The sequence below is a fragment of the Ammospiza nelsoni genome, chromosome 13, assembly GCF_027579445.1.
Source record: "Ammospiza nelsoni isolate bAmmNel1 chromosome 13, bAmmNel1.pri, whole genome shotgun sequence".
NCBI lineage: Eukaryota > Metazoa > Chordata > Aves > Passeriformes > Passerellidae > Ammospiza > Ammospiza nelsoni.
The window spans coordinates 15,936,854-15,964,587 of record NC_080645.1 but is presented as its reverse complement, the minus strand read 5'-3'; the positions used below and the strand labels follow the sequence as shown (position 1 = coordinate 15,964,587).

At 53.6% G+C, this 27,734-nt stretch overlaps 1 protein-coding gene across 1 annotated transcript; it reads left to right on the top strand.

Moving 5' to 3' along the window:
• Positions 1–878: 878 nt before the first annotated feature.
• On the top strand, positions 879–27,545 carry CNGB1 (cyclic nucleotide gated channel subunit beta 1). Its single transcript, XM_059481220.1, has 32 exons — positions 879–959; positions 1,169–1,218; positions 1,340–1,411; positions 1,519–1,645; positions 1,876–1,918; positions 2,082–2,148; positions 2,375–2,512; positions 3,034–3,102; positions 3,645–3,720; positions 4,257–4,293; positions 7,870–8,167; positions 8,639–8,852; positions 8,892–9,460; positions 11,145–11,274; positions 11,605–11,647; positions 14,241–14,373; positions 17,043–17,138; positions 17,664–17,821; positions 17,977–18,156; positions 18,807–19,015; positions 19,879–19,929; positions 20,041–20,127; positions 20,467–20,531; positions 20,944–21,066; positions 22,062–22,203; positions 22,431–22,590; positions 23,186–23,283; positions 23,372–23,455; positions 24,155–24,273; positions 24,829–24,975; positions 25,410–25,614; positions 27,333–27,545. Exons 1-32 carry the CDS (start codon positions 879–881, stop codon positions 27,543–27,545), a joined length of 4,284 nt encoding a protein of 1,427 aa, XP_059337203.1.
• Positions 27,546–27,734: the final 189 nt, after the last annotated feature.

Here is a 27,734-nt window from a genome sequence, read left to right as displayed (position 1 = left end):
TTCCGTTTGCTCTTCGCAGGTATCACCTGGGGCTGTCTGAGGTGCTCTGAGCCCTTCATTTTGGGCAGAGTGGGGTATCTCTAGAGGGGCATTTTGGGCAGAGCACAGCCCTTCAGAGGGGCAACAGCAAGTAACAGCAATGTGCAGTGTCACTTGGCTCACTGGTTTTGTATCCCAGCCTGGAGCTGCTTCACAAAGGGAAGGAAGGGACCCAAAAAGACCAAGCTGTCCAGCCAGAGCTTGGACAGCTCTGCAAAATCTCACTTTTACCTGCTCTATCACCATCACAGCAGCCAGTGCTGGGTGCCTTTGCTGCCCCGCCAGAGCCCCCAGCAGGTACCTGCCCCAGCAGCCACCATGGCCCTGGGGTGTGGCTGAAAGGTGGTGGAGCAGGGTTGTTTTGTAGGGGCAGAAATAGGGGATTTGTGTGTTGTGACATGAACTTCCTCATAAAAAAATTCTGTTCAAATTACTGTTCAGCTTCCCTCAAATGAAAAATGATGGGGAGAGTAGAGCAGAGCATCACAGCTTTTGTGATCCATCTGCAATGGCTTCCTGGTGAGGACAGGTGTGAAAATAAAACATCTAACTGAGGAGCTACCTTCAGGAAAAGCAAGTTTAACTGAGATGGTGAGAATAAAACAGAGTGTTTATTTTGCTCACAACAGCAGTGAGGGATGAGGGTTGAGCAGGGTTTGCTCTGGCTGTGCTGCAGTGCCGTGTTTCCCAAGCAGGACGTGGACACAGAAGGACACCAAGGACCTTCTTGGGCTGCCCAGGAGCCAGCCCAGTGAGCAGCTGGTGTTTCCTGGGCACTGTGCACCCCGTGCTGGGCTCCTGCCAGCTGGAGAGCCCGGGCAGCGCCCGCAGCCAGCGGGATGATGGGCTGGATTGACCGGGTGGTGCCCCAGCCCCCGGTGCCCCACGTGGCAGAGGAGAGCCCTGTGCAGCCAGCCAAGGTGAGCAGGGAGCCAGCCTGGGGGGCGATGGGGACACCGTGAGCATGGCGAGAGGTGCCTGGTGCCTCTGCAGCATCCCCAGCAGGGAAGGGGGCCGGGATGCATTCCTGCAGGAGCATGGGGAGTCCCCGGGGTTTGCAGCCACCTTTGAACAGGGACAGTGTCCCCTGTGCCTCATTCTCTGACTCCTCCCGCCTTTTGTCCTGAAGGCACCGACAGGAAAGGCTGCTGGCGCCACAGATGCTGCTGAGCGGGCACGCACGGAGGGTAAGCCCCACATGGCTCAGGCTGCACGTCAGTGCTCCTTTACCCTCCTGTCCACTCCTGCCTGGCCTCCTGGGGCTGCCAGAGTGCTGACAGGAGCTTGTCTTATTTTCCCCTGCTGCTATTGAAGAAACAGAAAAGAAAGTGACCTTTGTGGCTTCTGAGGACTCGAGTTCTGTGTTTGACAGGTACAGCTCCTGCACCCTTTGTGCAGCATGATTTGCTTGGGATTTTGCTTTTTGTTGGGGATGCCTTGGATGGCATTCCCAGCTTGACTCACCCCTTTCCCTGGCAGTGTGGGGAGCAGTGTGCTCTCCTGGCTCTCCCATGGGCTGGAGAAGGTGATTCCCCAGCCAGCCCCAGCCCCAGGGCTGCAGGCACTCGGGAAGAGCTTCGAGACAAGCATCGACGTTGCTGATGAGGTAGGAGACAGATCTGGGAAATGGTTTGGTATGTTTGAGCTTCTGCCTCTTCTTACCTTTTCTTTTTCCCTTCTTATCACTCTCCTCGTGTAACTGTGAGCACTAAACCTGCCCTGCATGGGTTTCTACCTTCATGCATCCCTGGGAAAGGGCAGGTTTCCCTCCCCACCCAGTGGGGTGATCCCTCTCTTGGGCTATCAGGTTTTCAGACAATATGTTTGGCTTTTCAGACAGAGGTCCAGGTCATTGGGGATGAGGACGACGATGGTCTGGGTAAGGAGAGCTGGGAGTTTGTAGTGTGCAGCATCCTGGGACTCCCCATCCCACCCCCCGGCTGGTGACACCGGCACTATTGTCCCCTCGCGCTGGCTGATGGGGACACCTGGAGCTGCCAGCAGTGCAATTCCCCATGCCCACAGCAGCGCTCTCCTTGCAGAGATAACTCCCTTCGATGCCGAGGAGGACGCGTCCGAGGGGGAGCTGGAGAGCGTCCCGGAGCAGTGGTGGGTGCCCGGCCGGGATGGGGGATGCGGGAGGGCAGGAGGGAGCAGGATGAGCTCCCCGGAGCAGGATGAGCTCCCCGGAGCAGGATGAGCTCCCCGGAGCAATGGTGGGTGCCCGGCCAGGCTGGGGGGTGCAGGAGGGTAGGAGGGACCAGGATGAGCTGGGAGATGCAGGAGAGCAGGAGGGAGCAGGATGAGCTCCCCGAGCGCGGCGCTCTCCCCGCAGGGCAGGACAGCGGGTGCTCAGCTGGCTCTCACAGGGCTTCGAGAGGATTCTGCCGCAGCCAGAAGGGATGAAAAAGCCGGAGGTGAGCGCTGCCGAGCTCGGGAGGAGCGGGGGCTACCGGGCAGAGAGGAGAATGGGGTGAGCTCCTTGCCTTCATCCTCTGCACACCCCAGCTGGGACCTTGGGGAGGAAAACCCAGGGGAATTCCGCAGAGCACAAAGAAACCTCTGGGTGCTGTCCCGGTATTCCTCCATCCTGATGCAGGGAGGACCCTCCCTTTGGGACTGACGGGCTGGGGTCAGCAGCGCTGCTGTCTGGGTCAACTGCTTGTTGTCAGGGCAGTGGGGCTGAAACCAGAGCAGTGATGTGTGGGGCTGAGCATGTGGGGATGAGCATGTGGGGATGAGCATGTGGGGCTGAGAATGTGGGGCTGAGAATGTGGGGCTGAGCATGTGGGGATGAGCATGAGGGAGGAGCATGAGGGGATGAGCATGTGGGGATGAGCATGTGAGGCTGAGCATGTGGGGCTGAGCATGTGGGGGTAAGCATGAAAGGCTGAGCATGAAGGTCCTCTTGCGCTGGGGACATGTCCACTTGGGCTGGCCTGAGGCCGCGGGCAGTGCTTTGCCACATCCATCCGTCCCTCTGTCCCTCTGCAGACAGAGCCGAAGGAGAAGAGTGAAGGCGCGGTGGAAGGTGAGCGATCTGATCCTCTGGGCCTGGCTGGGGTGGGCTGCCCTCGTCTCCATGGCCAGGATTCCCTCTGTGCCAAGAGGAGTGAAGGAGGGGTGGGGACACAGGTCCCAGGGGTGGGGACACAGGTCCTGCCATCCCTGCACAGCCCCACACAGCCTGTGTCCCCATGTGCCCATGTCCTCGCCCAGGCAGGCTGCCAGGGGAGCCCCTGAGGCCTGTCCCTCCACGGGACAGGGTGGCCCTTCTTGGCTTGCTCCACTTCCCAACGATTTATGACAGCTCCATTGCCAATCCTCCTTCTTTCCAATAAACCTGAGCAGGCACAGAAGGGACTAAAACCCAGGCGAAGTCGAAACCCAGCGCTGCAGGCGTTCCGAGTGCCCCGGTGGCAGCGAAGGCAGCGGCGGCCCAGGCCCGGCCGGAGCCGGGGGCTGCCCTGAGCCCTCAGCCCGTGGGTATGGATGGCACCAGGTAACCACCATGGCACCTTCTGCCAGGCTCTGGGGCCACAGGGACAGCTGAGGCTGGAGAAAGGCTCTGGCTGCCAGTCCTACCAGGGGTTTCTTGTCTGCAGGATGTTCAGCTGGTTTGTCCAGGGGCTGGAGAAGGTGATGCCACAGCCGGTGACCAGGGAGAAGCAGGACACACAGGTAGGCTGACTGATGGACAGGGAAAGAGCACGGGAACACCACATCCCTGACAATCAGGGCGTCCCCTGCCCTGCAGATGTCACTAGGTCAGTGCTGGGACCTGCTGTGCTTTGGGCTGTCACCCAGTTCTGTCAAGAGAACAAGTCCCCATGACCTGCTTAGCTGATAGAGGCCAGTGTTTGGCTTCTGTGCAGCAGGAGATCCTGTAGCATGTGCTTTCTTTACTGTTCCCTTGCCTTTCTATGCAGCCCTGGCTGGTGTCCAGGCTTTGGCATCTCATGCAGGTGTGGTCCCAGCTCTAAGGAATAGCAGCAGCAGCTTTACAGAGCTCTCCTTTCCTTCTCTCGCCCCCAGGCAAACTCATTTATGTGCTCCTGAGCAGGATGCTCGTGCCATGGCCAAACCATCCAGCTTGCCACAAAAATGGGGTATTTAGAGTGAAAGGGCTACCTGTACTGAAAATGGGGCATTGAGGGTAAAAATTAAGGGTTACTGAAAATGAGCAGTGTCTCGTGGTTTCCTTCTCCTCTTGACAGGGAGTGCCCACCGCAACCTCGAGTCCTGTGGAACAAAGTAAGTGATGGCTCCATTTCTCCATGATGGTTTGACTGCCAAGCTCATTATTGGCTTGGGTTACTGGGAAGAGGGGTCACTGGCATCTTTGTCCCCTGGTCTGCCCTGGGTGCCACCTCAGGAGCCCCTGGAACCCCCCAGGGAAGCCAAGGGAGGTTGTTGACACTTGAGAAGAGGGAGCTGTTGCTGAGCTGTGTTGTGGGCTTGGTAAAACTCAGGCTGAGGGAGTCTCCTGGTGCAGCATCCCACACCCTCAGGTCCTGGGATTTAGTGCTGAAATCAAGGTCTGTCCTGAGCTGTGCTGGAGCTGGAGGGATTTGATCAAAGAATTACAAGGGAATTCAAAACTTCTGCTTTCTTTCTTTCTTTTGGTGTTTGCCAAGCCTGGTGTGAGATGTCTAGGAAGGTACCCCAGGAAAACAAAATGCTGAGATTAGATGTTTTAGAATGGAATCTGCATGGTTGTGGGAAAACCTGCAGGGTTTGCACTGCTGTGTGCCCATGGAGGGCATCAAGCACCAGCTCTGCAGGCAGGGGGGGCTTGGCTCCCCACTGCAGCCACTTTGAGGGATGCTGGGCAAAATGCAGAGCCACAGCTGCCCCTGTGGATGGTCTGGGCAGGGTTACACACCCCTGTACAAGTGCTGTCCCTTGAAAGGAGTGGCTGGTTGGGCTGTGGGAGCTGCTGATGGCAGCAGGGACAGTTGAGGCACATGGAAAATGAACTCCCCCAGGGATATGCTGGGAAGTTGTTCCCACAGGCCAACAGCCCCTTGGCAGAACCTGAGAGAGGGAAATCCTGGGGGAAGGCATTTCTCCATGTGTTTGTGCAAACTGGAGCCCTGTGTGCTGCCATGGAGCTCAGGAAGAGGCAGAGCCAGGGATGCTGCTGGGTGTGCTGGGTGAGCACAGCCCTGGTGCCCAGCTGGCTTTGGTGCCTTCAGGCATCTCCAGGTCCCTTAACTGGCCCAAGGAAGGGTCAGGCAGGAGATCTGCCCTGGCACCAGCCTGCCAGCACGCTCATTAATGTTTTCCTTCTCCTTTTGTTTCAGGGGGCAAAGGGGCTTAGCGCCTCTGAAACAAACGGAAAACGAAGACCGTGGCAAACCAGCCCTTCCCACACCCCAAAGAGACCAGCCTGAGGAGAAAGCACAGCTGGGGAGGACAAGCAAAGGGGAATCTGCAAAAGGTGTCCAGCTCCTTCCCAGCTGGGGCAGTGGGGACCCAAGGCTGGCACAGGGACCCAGCCCCAGGGCTGTCCAACTTGGCTCCCTCTTTGCTCTGGGAATTGGAGCTGCTGCTTTTGCGGGATGGCGTCTGTGAGATGGGAGCTATAATTTACAGGATGGTAGAAAAGCATCACTCAGGACACCTCAGAGGCAGAAAGCCTCTTGCTGCAGTCTCCCAGCACTCCTGGCCCTCTCAATGCCCCCACAACATCTGAATATTCACCCCAAGACCCCCAGCTGAAATCTCCAGGCTTCTTTGAGACAACTTCTGCCTCTGGGGTGTAATGTTATAAACCTCTTGAAGCTCTTGTCATCTCCTTGTTGCTTTTCTTCCATAACTGAGTGTTTCCTCCCAGCAAGTGGAAAGGGCTCTGATTTGCAGCAGCAAATCAGGAGGGTGAGGCTAATCTCTAGGTGAATAGATTGGAGTTAATGGTTAAACATATTTGCCCAGGCTCTTCTTCTGAGAGAACTTACCCCAGACTCTCCTTACCCCCAGCTATGGCTGCTCCCTCCTGAAGCTGAGAGCTTCAGCACTACCTGCAGCAGCAGGAATGTCCCAGCAGGGAGGGGGTTCCAGGGGCTGTCTCCAGCCCAGAGGTTGCAGGCAGACATGGGGGGTGGGAGCCCCTACACCCCAGGTTTTGGATACAGACCTTGGAGCAGCAGACTGGTTTGGGTTGTGAGTGACCTTTGAAGATGATCTGGTCCAACTGTCCATTAGACAAGGTTGCTGCAGGCTCTGCCCAACCTGGCCTTGAACACTTCCAGGATGGGGCAACCACAGCACACTATTCCTTCCTTATGTCCAATATGGATGTTCCTCTTTCAGTTTAAAACTGCTGCCCTTTGTCCTTACAGACCCTGGTACAAAGCCTTTTTCCATATTTTGAATAAGGCCCCTGATGTATTGACAGGCCAGGTTGAGATCTCCCACTGTTGCATCTCTTTAGGATCATCCAGGCAACTCTAACAATAAGTTGTGAGCCAGGAGACCCCTTGAGATCAATCCCTGCGTTTAAAATGAATCTTGCTTGTACCAGGACAGTTTTAGTATTTACCACATTTTCATATAATGTATCCAAAAGCCATGGTGTGCTTTAGAAGCCATTTCCCTGACTGCTGCCCCATGTTTTAATTAATGGAGATCCAGAGGGAATGGGCTGAAGGCATTGTGGACACCATGGGGTGGGTAAACAAGCCATAGATATGACACTGCCTGGGTTTCCTGCCTTTCTGTAGTTCAGTTTGCACGTTTCCTATTAGCTTTGCTGTGGATATGTAAGTTTTGCTGTCAGGCAGACCTCAAAATAAACTGGTTTTCCAGCGAGCGGATGTGCTTCCTCCTCCTGTTTCTCTGGTGTGAGCCTGACCTGGCAGGATGGGTACCCCTGGGACATGGAGAGGGCTCCTCCTGGCGCAGACTCCTCACTCTGCAGCTGCTTACAGCCCCCAGTAACCTGCTGGGGGTTTTGCCCCAGAGATGCTGGGAAGTGCTGTGGGGATGTTCCTTGCCTGGGAGGGTGCTCAGAGTGGGCAGCACATGGTGCTCGAGTGCTGTGATGGGGGCTCTGGGTTGGGTCTTGCAGATCCAGGGCCCTTGGGCTGTGCTGGGACAGAAATTCACAAAGGGGAAAAGGCTGTGGGCTCTTCCAGATTGCAAAGAGATCAAAACATGGCCTGGAGATGGGCCAGGGCACTGCTGGTGGAGGAGGCTGCGTGTGCAGGGCAGCCAGCACTCATCTGTGTGCAGAGGATTGTGGCTTTCACAGAATCACAGCATGCTTTGGGTTGGCAGGGCCCTTAAAGCTGCACCACCCCCCTTTCTGTGGGCAGGGACATTTCCCACTAGACCAGGTTGCTCAAGACTTTTGTGAGTTTTTGGCTGTGCTTGGCAGAAAATGGGGAATTTTCTTCTTCCTTCTGCAAAGGGGCCCAAGGTACCTGTGCAGCCCAGCTCAGGGGTGAGGCTGTTGAATCAGGGACAGAAAGAGAGACTTCAGTCTTCAGGTGGATCAGAAGGCCCCTTTAATGAAAGTTGTGGGTCTTTTATAATGTGACTCACTAAGGTGATCCTTGATTGGTCTCAAAGTAGAAACATCTCACACTGTTGGTGTACTATGAACAGCACACTGTGGGAACCATAACTATAAACAGTGGTTACAGAAAGAGAGATAATAACTGTTTTCATTCTTTTCCTCTACAATTCCCAGGCTCAGCCTGGGAGAAATTGTCTCTGTTCTTTCTTGGACTGAACTGAGAATCTCCACACAGGGGCAGCAGGGCTGCACAGCTCTGGGCAGGCTGAGAGCTGCTCCAGCACTGCCCCACTGAGCAAACCTGGAAGACCAAGAAGGTCTTCCAAGGAAGGTCTTCCTGGAAACCAAGAAGGAGCAAACCTGGGACCTGCCCTGGCCTCTGGAGAGCCTGCTGCTGTCCCTGTCCCTTCATCACCTCCCTCTCCCCATTCCTGTTTCAGTTCATGCAGCCCCTGGGGAGCAGGAGGAAACCCATCTCATCCTGGAAGAGATGGAGGACGGGCAGATGAATGAAGAGATGACAGCCTGGGCTCACCAGGCTGAGCTGCAGGCAGATGCTCATTCCCTTCCCACCATACAGGAGGAGCCTCAGGAAGAGGAATCCAGGTAGGGGAAGGGAGATGCTGTTGATGGGCCAGTGTGGTGGCCATGGGAGGGGACAAGCCTGTCCCTGGGCATCCATCCTTGCAAGGGCTGGTGCTGGCAGCCAAAGTGTGTTTCCAAAAAGGGGGGATTCCCCAGCAGGATCCAAAAGGTGCTTGAGCAAATATCTTTTTCTCCTGATGTCTCAGTTTTGGTTAGTACAGAGCCGCGGGAGCAATGCTCACAGTGCCCTGCAGAGGACAGGTGAGGGAGGCTCTGCTTGGGCTCCTGTGAGTAGAATTTGGCCCCAGGGTAAGAGGCTTTGGACCTTGTTCCCAGCAGTGGTGCGTGCAGCTGGAATGCCATTCAGAAATGGAAATTGTCCCTTTATATTTCGCCCTTGCTTCTGCCATAGAAACCCTGCTGGGTCTGCCCAAGGGCTGGGCAGTGTGTTCAGAGCTGGGGGGCTTCAACTCATGAGCTTCTCCTTTCCAGAATCTGTTTGTGCTCCCAAAACACTGCCAAGGGGGATGAGGAAAAGGAGGAGGAGGAGGAGAAGAAAGAGGAGGAGGAAGAGAGGAAGAAAGAGGAAGAAGAAAGGAAGAAAGAAGAAGAGGAGGCGAGGAAAAAAGAGGAAGAGGAGATGAAGCAAGAGGAGGAGGAGAGGAAAGAAGAGGAGATGAAGCAGGAGGAGAGGAAAGAAGAGGAGGTGAAGCAAGAGGAGGAGGAGGAGAGGAAAGAAGAGGAGGTGAAGCAAGAGGAGGAGGACAGGAAAGAGGAGGAAGAAGAGAGGAAGAAAGAGAAAGAGGACAGGAAAAAGGAGGAAGAGGAGAGGAAAAAAGAGGAAGAGGAGAGGAAGCAAGAGGAGGAGGAGAGGAAGAAAGAGGAAGAGAACAGGAAAAATGAGGAAGAGGAGAAAAAGCAAGAGGAGGAGGAGATGAAGCAAGAGGAGGAAGACCGTAAAAAAGAGGAAGAGGAGAGGAAGAAAGAGAAGGAGGAGAACAGGGAAAATGAGGAAGAGGAGAGGAAGATAGAGGAGGTGGACAGGAAGAAAGAGGAAGAGGAGAGGAAGAAAGAGGAAGAGGAGAGGAAGGAAGAGGAAGAGGAGAGGAAGATAGAGGAGGACAGAAAGGAAGAGGAAGAGGAGAGGAAGGAGGAGGTGAAGAAGAAAGAGGAGAAGAGGAAAAAGGAGGAGGTGAAGAAGAAAGAGGAGAAGAGGAAGAAAGAGAAGGAGAGGAAAAAAGAGAAGGAGAAGAAGAAAGAGGAAAAGAGGAAAGAGGAAGATAAGAAAGAGGAGGAGCAGCAGGAGAGTGCAGAGTGAGTGGCTCCTGTTGCCTTTAGGGCTTTGTTGGAAACGAGTGTGATTGCAGCTTTTCTTTCAAGTGCATTCTCCAGCTGGAGAGGCTGAAACAGCCATGGCAGAGCAGAGCTCCCAGCGTGGCAGGATGGACAGGGATGGGTGTGCTGGGCAGGGATGGCTGTGCTGGGGATGGGTGGCATGTCAGGAAGGATGGCAGGAGAGAGGGATGGCATGCGGGAGGGATGGCATGCAGGAAGGATGGCGTGAGGGAGGGATGCAGGAGGGATGGCATGTAGGAGGGATGCAGGAGGGATGTCAGGCAGGAGGATGGCATGCAGGAGGGATGGCAGGCAGGAGGATGGCATGCAGGAGGGATGGCAGGCAGGAGGGATGGATGTGCTGGGTATGGTTGGCATGAGGAGGAGATGGCATGCGGGAGGGATGGCAGGCAGGAAGTATGGCATGCAGGAGGGATGCTTTGGCCAACCGGCTGCCCCAGGGCTCGCTGCTGACGCGGCACCTGGTGACAGGAGCGTCTCCTGTGACTCGGGCTCCGTCTCCATCGCGGCCGCCCGTGGCAACCGCAGCCCCTCCTGCGCCTTTGGAGGCGGGAGCAGCCGGCTCCGGAGATGGGCTGTGCTGTTTGAACAATGCCCATTAATTCGGGGCAACCGGGATTGTTTTGAGTGTTACAGAGCTGAATGTAAAGACAGGATTATGTGTTGATGCTGCTTCATACAAGTAGGTACAATTTTACATTTTTTCCTGTTGTAGAAAATAGCCGAGCTCTTGTGGAAGGTGGTGACTTTGGTCTGGATGGGATTGGGAGACATCTTTCTGCTCAGATTAGTAGTTTGCTCTGATTTCACATGAGATAAACATTTAGGGATTTATTACCTAGCACTACAATATTATTCTGTGTTAATTCCTCTAAAGTAGCTAGATTTTCAGGAAGAAGCTGAAAACACATGATTACTCACTGTCAAGCCCATATGTTTGTATTTCATAAAAATCTGTTCCTGGAGCTTCACTGTAGAAACTTGAGCTTCAGTTGTGGGGTGAATGAGATGCTGCTCCATCCTTCAATGTGTTTGTTTACTGGGAGAAGAGAGAGAGAGACCAACAGGTTTTCTAGTTTAGGATGGAAAGATTTGTGACCACATTTGAAGGGAGCATAATTTTAAATATTAAGGGGGGAAATTATTAAAAATAACAATACAAATCTTTTCATGCATTCAGCTGTCTTTAAATTCTCATTAATTCAAATCCCTGCTTTGCATTTCTTGCCAGGAAACAGCAAATCAAGAGGTAAATGCACAAAGTAACATTTGAGGTGCTTTTATTTCAGTTATGAAGTTATATTAAAGCAACAAAATCAGTCTTGAGAGTCTCTTTGTCAGAATGGTGGAGCTGAGGCCTGTTCTTGCTCAGGAAGGAAAATGAGAATTATGTGTCCTGGTGGTGTCTTGCACAGGCAAACGTGGGATTTGAATAGTTCTTGTGGGAAAGCCTTGCCTGGAAATTAGATTTTGGCTTTTTATTTGTCCCATTTTAATTATATGAGAAATGATGCACAGGAGGAGAAACATTCTGCCTGGATCTTTCTGCCTCTGCAGTTTCTGCTCATGCCCATGCAATGCCCTGATTTATTCATCACCTCTCACCTGGTCTCCCAGGCAGTGTTTCTTCTCTCCCTTGCAGGCCCCTGCTGCAGCCTCCTTGTCCCCCTGCTGATGAGGGTGTGGATGAAACCTGCCTTGCCCAGGAGGCCCCCAGGGCTGAGCAGCTGGAGGAAGTTGAGATAAGCAATCTGCAAGGTGCCCCTGTGCAGGTACAGCACCGCTCCCTGCTCGGCTCCCTGCACTCAGCTCTGCTCTGCCCTGGGGCTCAGAGCTTCTCTGGGGGCATGCAGTGCCCTGGCAGGGGCAGGCTGGGCTGGGCACAGGCCACGCTGCCCACCTGGGTGTCCCCATCCCTGAAGCTGGGCAGCAGGGGTGGCTGTGGGTGGAGAGAGGGCTCCTCTCACCCTCAGGAGTGGGCGCTGAACAGGCTGAGAGTCTGAGAGGAAGGACATGGGGCAGCCAGTCGAGCTGCCAAGGCTGCTCTTTCACTGACAGAAAGGGCTTTTTCTCCTTAAAATGGCTTTGTTTTCATTTTGAAGGTGGAAGAGGAGCCAGCTGAAGCTGCTGAAACTGATGCTGAAGGTACAAGGGGTAGCAGGAGGGTGCCAGACTGGGGTGGAGTGAGGCAGGGATGGGGGGAGAATCCAGCTTCTCCTCTCCTGCTGGCAGGGAGCAGGGAGCTGCCTTCTCTGCAGCCTGCAGGGGCAGTCTGGGCTGTTCACAGGGTAAAACATCCCCACTGTGCTGTGGGCACAGCACAATGGCAATATTGGCATTGTCTGCAGCTAGCTCTGCATGTACAATGCTTAGTCCTCTTGATTCAGCAATCCCTGATGTGAAATAAGAGTTTCTCCTTCAGCTGGAGGATGTAAAGGGATAAAAAAGTATTTTCTCTACCACTTTTCTCCCTTTGGGAAATAACCAGTGGCATAAAACAGATTTTAATATAATATTTTAGGAAGCAATGGTTGGTAATGAAAATTAGGTGGTGAGTTCCCATTGCAGCCTGACTGAGCAGAGGCACATCCTGGCAGAACTCCACTGGCATCAGGAAGTTGCTCAGGGAATGGCTTGCCCTCACCCCTGAGATTCTCTGCATGCAGCCCTTGCAGAAGGACAATGATGCTGGAAAATGCTGATTTGTCAGGAACTGTAGTGATAGGACAAGGAGTGATGGGTACAAATTGAAAGAGGGGGAATTTAGGTTAGATTATTAGGAAGAAATTCTGCCCAGTGAGGGTGGTGAGATACTGGAATATGTTGCCTAGGGAAGTTGTGGATGCTCCAACCCTGGCAGCACTCAAGGCCAGGCTGGGTAAAGGGTAGCAGGAGATGTCCCTGCTCATGGGACACAACCTTTAATGTCCCTTCCACCCCTTAACCTTCCATGACTCCATGAAAAACATGAGCTGGGATGCCCAGCACTGCCACCAGCCCTGTGAGCAGCAGCAGCAGCCCCAAACCCGGGTCAGCCCCACATCCCTGCAGTGCCACATCCCTCCCTTCTCACACAGCCAGCCCCACATCCCTGCAGTGCCACATCCCTCCCTTCTCACATAGCCAGCCCCACACCCCTCCCTTCTCACAGCCCTCTGTTCTGTTGCAGCTGCAGATGCCTTGTCCCTTGCTTGAAGCTCCCAGCAGCTGCTAGCAGCATGGCCAGGCGGGCCCAGGACGTCAAGCTCTTCCAGCTGGTGCATGACAAGCCCTGGGCTGGCAGGGCCCCCTCTCCTGCTGGCCACGGGGCTCTAGAGCAGCTGCCCAATGTCCCCAATGTCCCCAGCTGCCGAGCCCCTGCTGCCACCCCTGTCCTTGTCGCCAGCAAGCCAAAGGCTGGACTTGTCAACCCCAATTTTTGCACTGAGGAGCAACCCCCACTAGGTATTAGAGATGTTGGCTTTGATGCCTTGTGTAGCTAGAGGGGTGCAGGGGGGTTCCTGGAGTAGTTGCTTTTTTTGTTGCTTTCTGGGGGGGGGAATAATAAAAAAAAATAAAAGTATGCTTCATGTTGCAGCACAGAGGCTGGGGAACAAAACCCACGTGTTTGTCTGCTTCTGCCTCATCACCATGTGCCTTTTTAGCCAAGCCTTGAGTGTGTCTGCAAATGCTGTGTGTTTAGAGCTGCTCAGAAAGGCTCTCCTGAAGGAGCTGCAGGCAGAGGGTGCAATTTCACCACACACAGTTTTCTCTCCAGCATTTGTGCAGCCTGCTCATGCTAAGGAGAGGTAGGTGCAGGTTTGCTGCTCATGGCTTTCTGCCTTTTCTGCAGCTTTGCTTTGCTTTGTTTTTCACCAGCAAGCCGAATTCTGCTGCTTTTCCTTACATGCAACAGGATTTTAACTTTGCCACCCAAACAGGCATTTTCTCAGGCTTTTAATCCAGCCACTCTGATCCCCTAGCTTCACACCATGATGCAGGAGGAGGTGCATGGGGTCTCTCAGATGTGTGAAAAGAAGAAATCCTGCAGGAATTAAATTTATTTTGTTAAATAGCTAAGAAAGACATTACACTTCACAGCCAAGTGACTGTGGGGTCTGGCCCCAGTTCTCCTTTGAACAACTGGCATCTTTCTTTACCCATCATAAACATCCAACCTTCCTGCTTCTGACCTTGCCTGTGGCAGGGAGCAGTTATTACCTCTGCAGAAGAAAGAAGCCATAAATGCTTATTGTAATAGTGCCTTATTCTGCCTGAAAAGCCAACACTGTGTGGTTCAGGGCTGCCACAATCCATGTGTTTACATTCAGAAGAACCAGGAGAATCTCTACACCCTGGGAGGCAGGTTTGCCACTGGAAATCCTGGGTTCCTGCATGGCACCTGCAGCTGGGAATCCTCATTTCCATGGTTTTCCAAACCACAGGAGCCCAACACTCAGATGGAGTAGCTGCAATCACTGCAAGCTGGGCAAGCAGAAGGGCAGCAGATGGCAGCTCTTAGACTGTTAAAACTGGGCAAAAAAAAAAGGAAAAAAAAAAAAAAAAGATAAAGATAAAGAAGTGCTCCAAATGCTTAGGAGAAAGGAGAGCCAGGCAAGAAGGGAAGGGAGGGAGGAGGAGAGTCCTTCCCACACTCTGCAGGGCCTGGGGGCAGCTCTGGGCTCTGGGGAGCCGTCCTGGCTGCAGGGGGGCCCTGTGCCCCCCTCACCTGCCATTGTTGTCCTTCCCCTCGGAGCAGGTCACCCCCCCACCGTGGAGATCAAGGATGTGGACAGCCCAGAGCGTGCTGTGGAGATCCACGGCACCTATGGAGAGCTGCCTGCGGCCGGCGCCCCCAACCTGCTGGCCGTGCCCGGCGCTGCATCCCCCAGGTACGGCAAACCCCAGGCACAGCAAACCCCAGGCACAGCAAACCCCAGGTGCAGCTCTTCAGGGCACAGCATCCCCCAGGTACAGCATCCTCCACGTACAGCAAACCCAGGCACAGCAAACCCCAGGTACAGCAAACCCCAGGTACAGCATCCTCCAGGTGCAGCTCTGCCCAGGCACAGCATCCTCCAGGTACAGCAAACCCCAGGCACAGCATCCCCCAGGCAAAGCCCTGCCAAGGCACAGCATCCCCAGGTATGCCTCTGCCCAGGCACAGCATCCCCCAGGCACAGCATCCCCCAGGCACAGCATCCTCCAGGTGCAGCTCTTCAGGGCACAGCATCCCCCAGGCACAGCATCCCCCAGGTACAGCATCCTCCAGGTACAGCTCTTCCCAGGTACAGCATCCCCCAGGTACAGCTCTTCAGGGCACAGCATCCCCCAGGCACAGCAAACCCCAGGTACAGCATCCTCCAAGTGCATCTCTGCCCAGGCACAGCATCCCCCAGGTACAGCTCTTCAGGGCACAGCATCCTCCAGGTACAGCAAACCCCAGGCACAGCATCCCCCAGGCAAAGCCCTGCCAAGGCACAGCATCCCCAGGTATGCCTCTGCCCGGGTACAGCATCCCCCAGGCACAGCATCCTCCAGGTACAGCTCTGCCCAGTGGTCTCAGTTCCCCCTGAGGCTGCCAGCACAGGAACATTTATTATCCACGTTTATCCATGTGGAGATGCTCATTCCCAGCAGATTTGGACAGTGCTGTGTGTGCAGTGGGTGTCACCCCAGTGCACAGCAGAGGAGATGGCCAAAGCTTTGCCTCTTGTTTGCATTTTTAAATTAAATTTTGTTTAATGCTTTTATGGTCAGGGACAGCCCTGTGTGTGTGTGCTCCTGGAGATGGGCTGGATCCCCAAGCCATGGGCATTCCCATTTGTCTCTGTTCCCAAGTTCAGAGCACAGAGGGTTTATGTGCTGGATATGAGCCTGCATCTTAAAAATAATCCATTTTCTTCTTGTATTTTTGCTTTTGTGTTTGCAAGCACATCTCCCCTGGGTTTGAGCTTTCAGAGGAGTGGTGGAAGCCCCATCCTGCAAAGTGTTCAAGGCCAGGTTGGATGGGGCTTGGAGCTACCTGGCCTAGCTGGAAGGTGTCCCTTTCTGAACTAAATGGTCTTTTAAGGTCCCTTCCAAGCCAGATCATTCAGTGATTCTATGCTTGGAGAGAGGGAGGATTAAAACTGAGCTTATAAATTTAGGCTGGAGGAAGCTGATGGATTTTTTTCTGTGGTGGCACTAGGTTTGTTTGAGGCTCACCCTTGCAGAGGATTCAAAATGAAAGCTAAAGTGGGATTATTTTCTGTGCTGTAAACCAGGTGCTGTAGTCATTCTCACTTAATAGTTTGGTTCTTGTAGTTTTTGCTCCTGAAGGAGCAAAAAAAAAAATGGCAAAAATGTCCACAATCCAGTCTGTTGAACAGCTAAAAAATGGCAAAAATGTCAACAATCCTGTTGAACAGCTAAAAAAAATGGCAAAAATCTGGTCTGTTGAACAGCTATTTATACTGGGACAGCAGAGCCCAAGGCTTCATGTAAAATACCTGTAGTGAAAACACAGACAGCATTAAACACATTTACAGTTACACACGTGAGCACATAAACCCTTCTGCTGGGTCCAGGGAGTGCCTCAAAACAACACTGGGTATTTCTGAAAGCAACGAACTCCCATTCTCCTACATAAATAAATAAAAATTAAATATTGTGAGGCAGAAGGGAAATGCTCATGTCCTGCTGGTGTTTCCAGAGGGAGAAGACATAACTCTGCATTGAGCAGTTATCTCTAAATCCCTTCTACTGCCACAGCCTGGAGTTATTTCCTACATGGCTCTGGCAGGGCCCATTTCTTGGGAAATGAAGGTTCGTCATTCTTGTTCACCTGCTCCACCTCCCAGCAGGACACACCTGGGAGCCAGTGAGCTAAAGATGGTGGGTTCACAGCATTTGAATCCCATTTGACTCCCATTCCTTTGGGAGATTGGTGCTGGCAGGATGCTCCCTCAGCATCCTCCTCCTCCTGCTCCACACACAGCACTGAGACATTCTGTGCCTTGGCCAGTGGGATCTGCACTTGTGGTGGCAGGAGACAATTTCCTCATCACAGCTGGAGCTCTGGGCTTGCAAACCAGTCTAGATTTTTGCTGGGACTGCTACCTTCCTATTCAGCTTCCCTTCTGACACCTTTTGTGCCCACATGTAAGGAAGTCACCTGAGAAACCCATCTGTGCCAAAGGGAGCCCCAGCTGAGTTAGGACACAAGCTCTGGGTGCTCTGGTGCACTGTCCTCGCCCCTTGAAGTGCAGTGCTGTGGAGCTGTGGCACTGGGGGCCAGCACAGGATGATGCCTGCCCTCTGTGCATCTTGCCAGGTACCCAAACTGAGTTGCAAAATGGGCCAGGTGGCTGCAAGGGCTGGTTGGTACTCAGGGAGGAGCAGGGCTCCAGCAGGAAAGGAGCAGGAGGCTCACTCCCAACTACTCCAGGCAATGTCACAAAAATTAGGGGAAACTGACCCTAGGAGGAGAAGGGGGAATGGAAAACAGGTCACGCTTGGGAGGAGGAAGAGGAAGGAGAGGAGCCAAGCCAAGCTTTGGTGTCTGTGTTTGTGTCTGCAGGAGAAGGCGACTGCTCCCAGAGGATGCTCTGGACAGGGGGCTGGTGAGCCAATCCCCCAGCCAAGGGCTGGGCTGGGACCAGGAGCAGAGGGAAAGGTGAGAAATGAGCCCAGGGGCTCCAGATCAGCCTGGGGTTCACATCCTGGGGTTCACGTCCTGGGGCTTGGGTGGAAATAGCAAACACCCCAAATATCCTTTGGGATACCAAAGGGAGAGGGAGCCATGCTAGTTTGTGTTCTTCTCAGTACACAACACCCAAATAAACACAGGTAAATCCTAATTCAGACGCTGTAGGTTAAAGAATGGGAATAATGACTGGGTCATGGGGCTGGGAGCAACCTGGTCTAGTGGCAGGTGTCCCTGCCCATGGCAGAAAGGTTGGAATGAGATGAGCCTTAAGGTCCCTTCTAACCCAAACCATTCCAGGTTTCTGTGACCCTGTGAACCTGCCCTGGCCTTTCCTTTCCCTTCTAACCCAAACCATTCCGAATTTCTGTGACCCCATGAACCTGCCCTGGCCTTTCCTTTCCCTTCTAACCCAAGCCATTCCAGGTTTCTGTGACCCCAATAACCTGCCCTGGCCTTTCCTACCTCCATGCAATGCCCTCTGGTGTCCCCCAGCCTGCCCGAGCGCATCGGCTCGGCCTCGAGCCTGAGCAGTGCCATCATCAACACCCGGCTGCAGGAGCTGGTGAGGCTCTTCAAAGAGAGGACTGAGAAGGTGAAGGAGAAGCTCATTGACTCTGATGTCACCTCAGATGATGAGAGCCCCGTGGCATGTGAGTCCAGGTGGGGATGGGAGTGTTTCCCTGGTGGGTCCCTGTACACGCTGTGGTTTCTGGCTCCTGTTTTATTAACAGTTTAAAGACCTTAAGAAAAACTGCAGTAAGAAGATATTTTCTGCCCTTTGAAATAACTGTGTGGCCTCTCCCAGCTCCCAGCAAGCCAGCACCTGCAGCAGCAGCAGCGCCTGCCCCAGGAGGGGAGCTGGAGGGGGACAAACCTCTGGGGGATGATCACTACTGCGAGATGCTGTGCTGCACCTTCAAGCGCCGGCCCTGGCTGGAGCACCTCAAGAGTTACCAGTTCCCCAGCAGCATTGACCCCCTGACCAGTGAGTGATGGGGCACAGCCTGGGCTGGGGGCACCTGCTGGGACTGGGGGAGAGAGGGTGATGAAGGGGGGAGGAAAACTAAGCAAGAAGCAACTTAGTTTTTTCACTAAAGCTCAGACTTTTAAATTCCTCTGCAAGGCACAGGCTTTCCTAAATACTTCCAGCTGTGGGTGTCAGGAGCAGGACTGGGCATTCTGCTTTCCCTGTGGTGTGGGTACGCCCCCAGAAAATTAAAATCACAAAAGAAGATTCCACTGCCTTGTGGCCACCCCCCAGAAGCCCAGCTCCTTCCTTAGTCTTTCACACTCCCCAGTCCTTTGGAAGCCTCTGGGATCAGGCAGCCAGCCACCAGCTCAGCATGGCTGGAGGGGAAATACAAAAACAGGGAAGTTGGAGTTGTGGGAGCAGAGCAAAAGCAAATATAACTGAATACAGCAAAGTTAGAAGAAGCTTTCTGCTAAAACATGGTGTGTTCTGTGACCAGGGGTGTTCACTCTGTGCTGGAGATCAAACACTGTCACCAAGAGACTTCCTGCAGGTTTTCCATTGTGCTGAGGGCAGGCCAGGGGATGGAAACCCCTCTGTGCAGAGGATTCCCCCAGAGCAGGGACGTGTTTCCAGCTGATGGTGGTGCTGTTCCCTATGTGCAGATCTGATGTACGTGCTGTGGCTGTTCTTCGTGGTCATGGCCTGGAACTGGAACTGCTGGCTGATCCCCGTCCGCTGGGCCTTCCCCTACCAGACCCCAGCCAACATCCACTACTGGCTGCTGGTGGATTACCTGTGTGACCTCATTTACCTGCTGGACATCCTCATCTTCCAGACCCGGCTGCAGTTCGTGCAGGGGGGAGACATCATTGTGAGTGGCAGGGCACTGCACCCAGCATGGGCACCAGCTGGGCACTCCCACCCCATCACCCTGAGGGTGCTGCTGGACCCTGAACTGAGCCCTCTCTACATTGCCATGGCCATCAGGTGCTGCTGCTCTCTGAACTGAGCCCTCTCTCCATTGCCATGGCCATCAGGGCTCTGTCCACTCCCAGACACCACGAGCATCTCTCCTGACACTGACTGGACAAACCAGCAGTCTTTTTGTCTGCCAAACACACCATTTTTCCCTATCAAATCAGTCCCATCCTCTCCAGTACTGTATGGCCTTCCTGTTTCTGGGCAGGGATGCCTGCAGGGTGCTGCTCCAGGGGGTGGCTCTGCCCCTGGTGAGGGGCTCATTGACTGACCCTTGTCGTGCCAACCTTGGGCACGGGTGTAACAAACTCTGGGGTTAATTTTTGGGAGCACACCAGGCAGGATGTGTTAGCAATTACAATCTGAACACACAGATCACTCCCTTGAGATAAGGCAAGCCCTTGATTTCATTTCCATATTCAATTAAACAAACTGAAAAATCACACCTTGAGGGTGCAGCCTTCCCATGCCCATGCAGATGCTCAGACAGGCAGTTTCCCTGCTGATTTTGTGATGCTGGCACTGTGATGTGCTTTTCCTGGGATGCAAAATCAGCACAGGATGTCCCAAGGTAGGATGGGAAGATGGCAAACAGCCAGGAATTCTCTGCTTGCTCTTCCCCCTTTCCAGGCACAAAGGGAGCATCTTCCCTGTTGTGGTGCAGAGAAGGAAAGCCAGGCATGACCACACTGGCCTAGCTTTCCTTTCTCTAAGCAATAATCAATATTCCTCTCTCTCTCCCTCCCGTTCCCTCAGACTGACAAAAAGGCCATGAAAGAGAACTACCTGCGGTCACAGCGCTTCAAGGTTTGTCAGCATTGTCCTTATTCACCTGAACCTTTCACCTGCCCTGTGGGTTCAGCCCCACCCCAGGGCCCCTGCAGCTCCCCACAGAGGTGTCTCCTGTGTGCATTTCAGATGGATGTGCTGTGCCTGCTGCCCCTGGATTTCTTCTACTTCAAAGTGGGTGTGAATCCCCTGCTGCGCTTCCCCCGCTGCCTGAAGGTGAGCCAGGGCTCACAGGGCAGAGCAGCAGCTGCACAGGGCACAGAGGGCTCCTCTGCTGCCTGGGTGAGCTGTGCCTGCTCACACCCATCCATGGTGACAGGAGGATCACAAAATGGAGAGGAGTTTTGTCCCAAAGACTTTGCAGGTCACACGCTTCATTTCAATCCTAAATCACTCACGTTTGACTAGGAGGGCACTGAAGGATGGAGACAAATCTGCCTGTGGCAGTCCACGCTGCAGAGGGGCTGCAGGAGGGAAATGAGGGGCAGGGGGGTTTTATGGGGAGGGCATTCTCCCAGGGGAACCTGAAACATGCAGCTCTCCTTCTCCTCCCAGTACATGGCCTTCTTCGAGTTCAACAACCGCCTGGAGGCCATCCTGACCAAGGCTTACATCTACAGGTGAGGGCCATGGGGGCAAGGAGGGAGCATGGAATTGCTCTTTGCCCCTGGGGAGGAAGGTTCCCTTCATTCTGCACTTGTTCTGGGCCCCTGACTTCTTTCCCTGCTGTGCCTGGGCTGGCTGAATGGACTTTGGCTGATGTGGTGGGACATGAGGCTCCCAAAGCCTGCATGGGCAGGATCAGCTCTCCCCAGCCCACAGGGGCAGGGGGGCTGGCAGTGAAGGAGAGCCATCAGCAGATAAACTGCTTTTCCTGGCACTTCTGGGGCTGCAGGAGGCAGCAGCAGGGTTGGGGTGCTCTGTCACCTGTGTGGTCACCCCTTTAGGCTCCCACTGATCCCAGGGGGGACCTGACATCTTTCCCTGTCAGATCTCATCTCCCTTCCTGCTCTCTCCTGGGTTTCTCTGCAGGGTGATTCGCACCACTGCCTACCTGCTGTACAGCCTGCATGTGAACTCCTGCCTCTACTACTGGGCATCAGCCTATGAAGGACTGGGCTCCACCACCTGGGTCTATGATGGGGAAGGAAACAGGTACAGCCCAGGGCTGGGGGTCTCACACAGCACAGCCTGCTGGAGCTGGAGCAATAAGGGAGGTGTTGGGATGCAGCTGGGTTCATGAAAACCCCTGAAGGAAAGGGCTGGGAGTGCCAGGAGAAGATGTGGAGCCAGGGAGAATGGCAAGGACAGCAGGGATGGGATGTGCAGTAATACACAGTGCTGCAAGGTGAGGCTGCAGCTGGGCAGAAGGGGAGAGCAGCTGCAGGTTGAAGGGACTGAAGTGGGATCCTGGTGCTGGGAAGCAAAGGAATGCTCCCTGGCCAACCAGGAGACATTCAAAGCATGAATCCTGCTCCTGTCTGTGCTGACTGCTGCCAGGCTGGGATGGAGGAGTGTCCCTGTGTGTCCCTGTGCCCTGTGCCAGGCCCCTCAGGCCAGCCAGGTGTGAGGTGGGGACAGTGGCCAGCCCTTCCGTCACCATGGCAGTACCTGTGTTAAATGTCCCCTGTGCAGTCAGTGATTGATGCCACAGGCAGAGTCCTTGGCTCACAAGCTGAATGCCCACACCTGTGTTCATGGTGCTGCTAGAGAGTTATTTTGTTTGATATACAAATCTGTGTCCATCTTCAGGTGGAAACAAAACACCCAAGGGAATGCCCAATACCAGGGAACACATGTCTTCTCTTAAATGCTATTCCAACAATTTGTTCACAAACATGTTTTCCCCCCTGATAATTTCTAAAAGTGTAAATGTGGCTGAAAACATGTTGCTGCTTTATGGCAGAGGAGCAGAAACCAGGAGTAACCAGAGCTGAGCCTCCCAGGTGGAGGCTCCTGGAGGGACCATTGGTTCTCCTGCTCCTGTAGCATCTCCAGAAGCACCTGCAGGGGAGTCTGAAGCCCTGCAGTTTTTCCTTTTGTCATCCATCATTACTCTCAGCAGGCTCTGGCCTGTAAATCTGTGCTGAGGGGTGAAACAGAAATGCCTTCAGAGCTGCCTCTTCTCCTCCTCTTCTCCTCTCCTCCAGCTACATCCGCTGTTACTACTGGGCAGTGAAAACTCTCATCACCATCGGGGGCCTGCCAGACCCCAAGACCCTCTTTGAGATCGTCTTCCAGCTGCTGAACTACTTCACAGGGGTCTTTGCTTTCTCTGTCATGATAGGGCAGGTGAGTTGGAGTCAGAGGGGATTTACAGCCTCAGCTGGGGGTGGGTTTGGTGGGTTTGATCCACACGTTTGATTCTCTGGGTTTGTTTACCCCATGGGAAGGCCTGCTCAGCATTGGTGCAAGACAAAAAGGATCTGGCAGATGTTGTTAGGGCTTGGCTTACATCTTTAACCTGCTGATGGATAAGTGATAGCAACCTAAAGTTCTTCTCCACCTCTTCCTTTCAGATGAGAGACGTGGTTGGTGCTGCTACTGCAGGACAAACGTACTACCGGAGCTGCATGGACAGCACCATTAAATACATGAACTTCTACAGGATCCCCAGGGCAGTGCAGAACAGGGTGAAGACGTGGTACGAGTACACATGGCACTCCCAAGGCATGCTAGGTGAGATCCAGCCACTCCAAGGGTGAACACCTGAATCTCATTTTTTTATCTGAATTGTTACTGTCAAACAGTACTACAGTTTGGGGGTGGAGGTTGGCTTATTGTAATTTTCAGTCTAGGGGCTTGTTTGCCCACCTATGGAGTTTACAGACTGCCACTGGGTCACAGCAGCACTTTGGTGATTTGGGATCCCTAACAGCACACTGAGCCCAGTGTCCCAGGTGCCCTGGAGAGAGGACAGTGACTGTCCATCGTGGCCAGAGGGTGTCCAGTAGCAAAGCTCACCCTACAGTGAGTCATCAGGCAGGAGCAGAACCTCTGTGCCCACCCTCCTGGACAGGAGAAATGCTGGTTTGGTGTCGGTGTGTGTTTCTGGGAGCCATCAGGGTAGGGATAATGCAAAGGGTGATTTTCCATCCCATTTCAGATTTAGACCTGCAGATTGCTGGGTGGGCAGAGGCTGGGGGAGACCCTTCTGTGTGAGCTGGCTCCTGCCCTCTGCCACCACAACCTGGGCTGCTTCCCCACTGCCACATGAAGGACACAGTCCCAAATGAAGTGCTGGAATCAGCCACTTTTCTGCTGTGTCTCACAGATGAGTCAGAGCTGCTGGTGCAGCTGCCGGACAAGATGAGGCTGGACATCGCCATCGACGTGAACTACAACATCGTGAGCAAAGTGGCCCTTTTCCAGGTACCCTCTGCAGCCCAGCCCTGCCTGGCACGGCCTGCCATGCCAGCACACGCTGAGGCTGGCGTGTTTTGGCTCTGTTTGGGCTCAGGGCTGTGACAGACAGATGATCTTTGACATGCTGAAGCGGCTCAGATCAGTGGTGTACCTGCCCAATGACTACGTGTGCAAGAAGGTAAGGGGACGCTTGGGAGTCACAGCCGGGCTGTGCAGGGCACAGGGAGAGCCAGGCCTGGCCCTTCACCCTGCTGGGCCACCTCCAGGGAGGGAATTTGGAGCAAAAACACCCCTGGCCTTGTACAAAGCAGCTCTGAACAACAGGGGAAAGCTTGTTGGGTGTGGGGGTGCTCACAGGGGTCCCAGGAAGAGGGAAGAGATGAGGATCTGACTCCATGCTTCAGAAGGCTTGATTTATTATTTTATTATATATATTATATTAAAACTATAATAAAAGAATAGAGGAAAGGATTTCATCAGAAGGCTAGCAAGCAAGAAGAAGAATGATAACAAAATCTTGTGTCTGACCGAGAGTCTGAGACAGCTGGGCTGTGATTGGCCATTAATTAGAAACAACCAACATGAGACCAATCACAGATCCACCTGTTGCAGACCACAGCAGCAGATAATAATTGTTTACAGCTTGTTCCTGAGGCCTCAGCTTCTCAGGAGAAAAAATCCTAAGGAAAGGATTTTTCATAAAACATCATGGCTACACAGTTGTGGTCTTGGGGATGCTGAGATGAGAATGCTCAGGAGTGAGCACCATCAAGACATTTTGGGAGCTTGGAGAGGGCAGTGTGGCCATGGGGATTGCCAGCAGGATGCTCCTTGGGCATCCATGAGGTGTCCCTGGCCAGCTCCCCCTTCCCTGCAGGGGGAGATAGGCCGGGAGATGTACATCATCCAGGCGGGACAGGTGCAGGTGCTGGGGGGACCCGACGGCAAATCCGTGCTGGTGACTCTGAAAGCTGGATCTGTCTTTGGGGAAATCAGGTGAGAGAAGCACTGTCAGGGAGCTGGGGAAATGCAGCCTGTGGGTGGGAAGTGGAGGGATCAGCAGCATCCCAATTAATCTTTGTGGCTGAGAGCCGTGAATGCTGGGCAGAGGCTGAGACACAAATCACAGCTTTCCTGCTGTTTCTGTCATCGTGTTGTCTTCTGCCTGGGGAGCTGGGGATGGTAAACAGGGGAATATGGATGGAGGAATGGGAAAATTGATCAGAAAAGGTGTTTCCCTTCCACGGGAATGAAAAGCCCTGCACCAGTTGTTAACACAGCAACACTGCTGCCTCCCCACAGCCCAGCAGACACCAGACTGGTGTAAAATATTTACACAATATTTAACCCTTCAAACCCACAAATAATATTTTATACAGTACTCCATGCAAGGTTTCCCTTTATCATTCTTTAAAAACAGCACGATAAATCCCATCAGGGTGAAAATTAAACTCTGAGTCCCCTGAAAGAGAGAGGTGCAGAGGTGTAAAGGAGATTTGCACTTCTGAACCTGCCAACACAGGTGTTGATGTCTCGCGTTGTCTCTCCCAGCCTGCTGGCAGCAGGAGGGGGAAATCGCCGCACAGCAAACGTCGTGGCCCACGGCTTCGCCAACCTTTTCATTCTGGAGAAGAAAGACTTGAACGAGATTTTGGTGCATTACCCGGAGTCCCAGAAGCTGCTGCGCAAGAAAGCCAAGTGCGTGCTTGGGCTGCTGGGCTGCTCCTTTCTAACCTGCGGGGGTTTAAAACCAGCAGAGCCGGGGCTCCGCAGTCTCGGGGGGATTTTCTCTGTGTGCGGAGCCCTGGGGATGCTCCCGGAGCGGAGCTGGGCTGCGGCCGCCGTCCCTCGGCAGAGGGCACCCGGGCCCCGGCGCTGAGCGGAGCCTCCGCCGGCCGAAACCCGCCTGGCACGGCGGCCGGAGCTGGGCACGGAGCGCGGCCAAAGCGCCTTCGCTTGAAAATCCATGGAAAGATTTGGTTTGGTTTTTAGCATCGCTCAGATTGGTTGTTCTGTCCTCGCTAAGACACACAAAGCTCCTTGTGCTGTTAACGCTTGGTTTCTCTGCATTATAAAATCCAGCTAACTCAATGTTCCCGGACTGACACCACCTCTCCCTTCCCGCGCTGCAGGAAAATGCTGAGGAGCAACAACAAACCCAAAGATGAGAAGGGAGGCCCCGGAGATGCGCTGGTCATCCCCCCGAAAGCTGAGACCCCAAAGCTGTTCCGGGCTGCCCTGGCGGCCACGGGGAGGATGGGGGGCAAGGGGCCCCTGGGGCGGCTCCGCTGGAGGCTGAAGGAGCTGCAGGAGCTGCAGGCGATGCAGGAGCTGCAGGCGATGCAGGAGGCACAGGCCATGCAGGAGATGCAGGAGATGCAGGAGGCGCAGGTCAGCACGGGGAGTGCAGAGATCCGGCTTTGCTTCCTTAGATACCGAGTGTGCTCTCCCCACCAGCTCTGGAGTGGTTAAGGTGCCTTAAAGAACCCAGCTCAGGATGTTGGGGTCTGTCAAAGCGTGGGCAGGCAGGAAGGGGTGACCCAGCATCTCGCACAGGCCTTTGGTGCAGTGCCAGTGTTTTGCTACACAAAAGGGAAATACATTAAATATTTTCCTGCCTGTGCTAAGCCTGAGCCCAATTTCTAGCTAGGCTGTAGCCACAGATGAATGAATGTATCTTCTATCCTGCAGAGACAGGATAATTAATCATAATTATGATTAATAATTAATCAATGTATGAATCAATTAATCAATGCACCCACAGCCCAGCTGATGCCCCAAATCTTTCCCCAGGTGGCCAGGACAGAGGTGCCCACAGCCTGCAATGCCATCCTGCCACCTCTGCAGGAACCCCTTGCTTTTTGCCATGAGCAGCTGAAAAGGAAAATGGCCCTGTGCTTTTTTCCCCTCCTTTTTTATTTCCAGCTGTCTCAGCTAAACTTGTAAGGGAAGTTTTGTCTCCGTGCAGCCCCTGCTGTTGTTATTCTCAGCATGGAGCCAGGCACACTTATCACATCTGGATGTGCACAGGGAGGGAGGGAGGAGCTGCCAGGGAGTGCAGTGACCTTGGGCCTGGGTAAACACCAGGCTGATGCCAAGCATAGCTGCATTTCTGCAGCCCTCCAGAGGCTTGAGAAGCCTCAAACCATGTGTTGTTTAACATTAATCCATAACCAGTTAAGAGCAGCAGTGAGCAGGGGCACTGAGGGCTCTGAATGAGGGAAAAGAAGCCCTGAAACAAGTGCTGAGGGGTGAATAAACTGGAACTGACTCCACTGGTGGGTGAGCAGGACCTGCTGAGCAGAGGACGTCCCTCTCCTTGGCACATCCCTGGGGCAGCCCACATCCCAAAGGAGGACAGGGCAGGCTGGGGCTGCTCCCTCACAGCAGCTCTAGTGCCAGGTTTGGCCAAGACCAGCCCTTCCAGAGGCTTCAGGAGCAAACCAGGAGTGTGACCGTGTTCACAGGGGTCCCAGGAATAGGGGAGAGATGAGGATCTGACTCCATGTTTCAGAAGGCTTGATTTATTATTTTATTATATATATTACATTAAAACTATACTAAAAGAATAGAAGAAAGGATTTCATTAGAAGGCTAGCCAAGAATAGAATAGGAAGGAATGATAACAAATGGCCAGCTCACTGTGATTGGCTATAAATTAGAAACAACCACATGAGACCAATCCCAGATCTACCTGTTGCATTCCACAGCAGCAGATAATAATTGTTTACACTTTGTTCCTGAGGCCTCTCAGCTTCTCAGGAGAAAAAATCCTAAGGAAAGGATTTTCATAAAAGATGTCTGTGACACCAAGAGTTAGTGCAGAGGTGGGAGATCTCTGCTGTGCTCCTCTCTCTGTGCTTCTCAAGACATGCAGGATAGAATCCAGCAGCCCCTCTGGGGGCTGGCACCCCAGGATCTCAAGCTGGCACCCCAGTGCAGAGATGCTGTGCTGGAACCACAGAACTCTGCCCAGCTTTGCCATGTTAGGGGCAGTGGGCAAGGATCTGCTAAGGGGTTTTTTTTTTGCCTCTTTTTTTAACTTTTCATTGCAGGGTTCCAGTGTCAGCCCAACCCCACCGAAGTCACCAGTGCACCAGAGATCTCCTGTCGCATCCCGCAGAGCACAAACCCGCCTGGGAGGAGAAATATCCTCAGAATCTCCTGATCACTCAGTCACCATCCGTGTGATCTCCACAGCAAGAGAGGATGAGGAAATCCTTGCTGCTGAGATTTCAGAGAAAGATGAAAAGGAAGAAGAGCAATGAAAGAGCAGCAGGGCCCAGGGCAGGCGTAGGAGTGAGGCAAATGCCTGGGCCAGCAGATTCTTGTTGTTAATGATTTCCATGCAGTGGCTGTAGGTTTTGCTATGTGCTGTGGGTAGGATCTGCCTCTCTCTTCTGCCCAGACCCTCAATCACTGCTGATAAAACCCTCTGCCATTTGACCCAGAACCAC

Excerpts from the sequence above, each read along its gene's own strand:
- CNGB1 (XM_059481220.1), top strand. The coding sequence starts at position 879 with ATGATGGGCTGGATTGACCGGGTGGTGCCCCAGCCCCCGGTGCCCCAC. Across the intron at positions 17,822-17,976 it reads TGATGAGAGCCCCGTGGCAT|CTCCCAGCAAGCCAGCACCT; the intron begins GTGAGTCCAGGT and ends GGCCTCTCCCAG. Across the intron at positions 19,930-20,040 it reads TGCGGTCACAGCGCTTCAAG|ATGGATGTGCTGTGCCTGCT; the intron begins GTTTGTCAGCAT and ends TGTGCATTTCAG.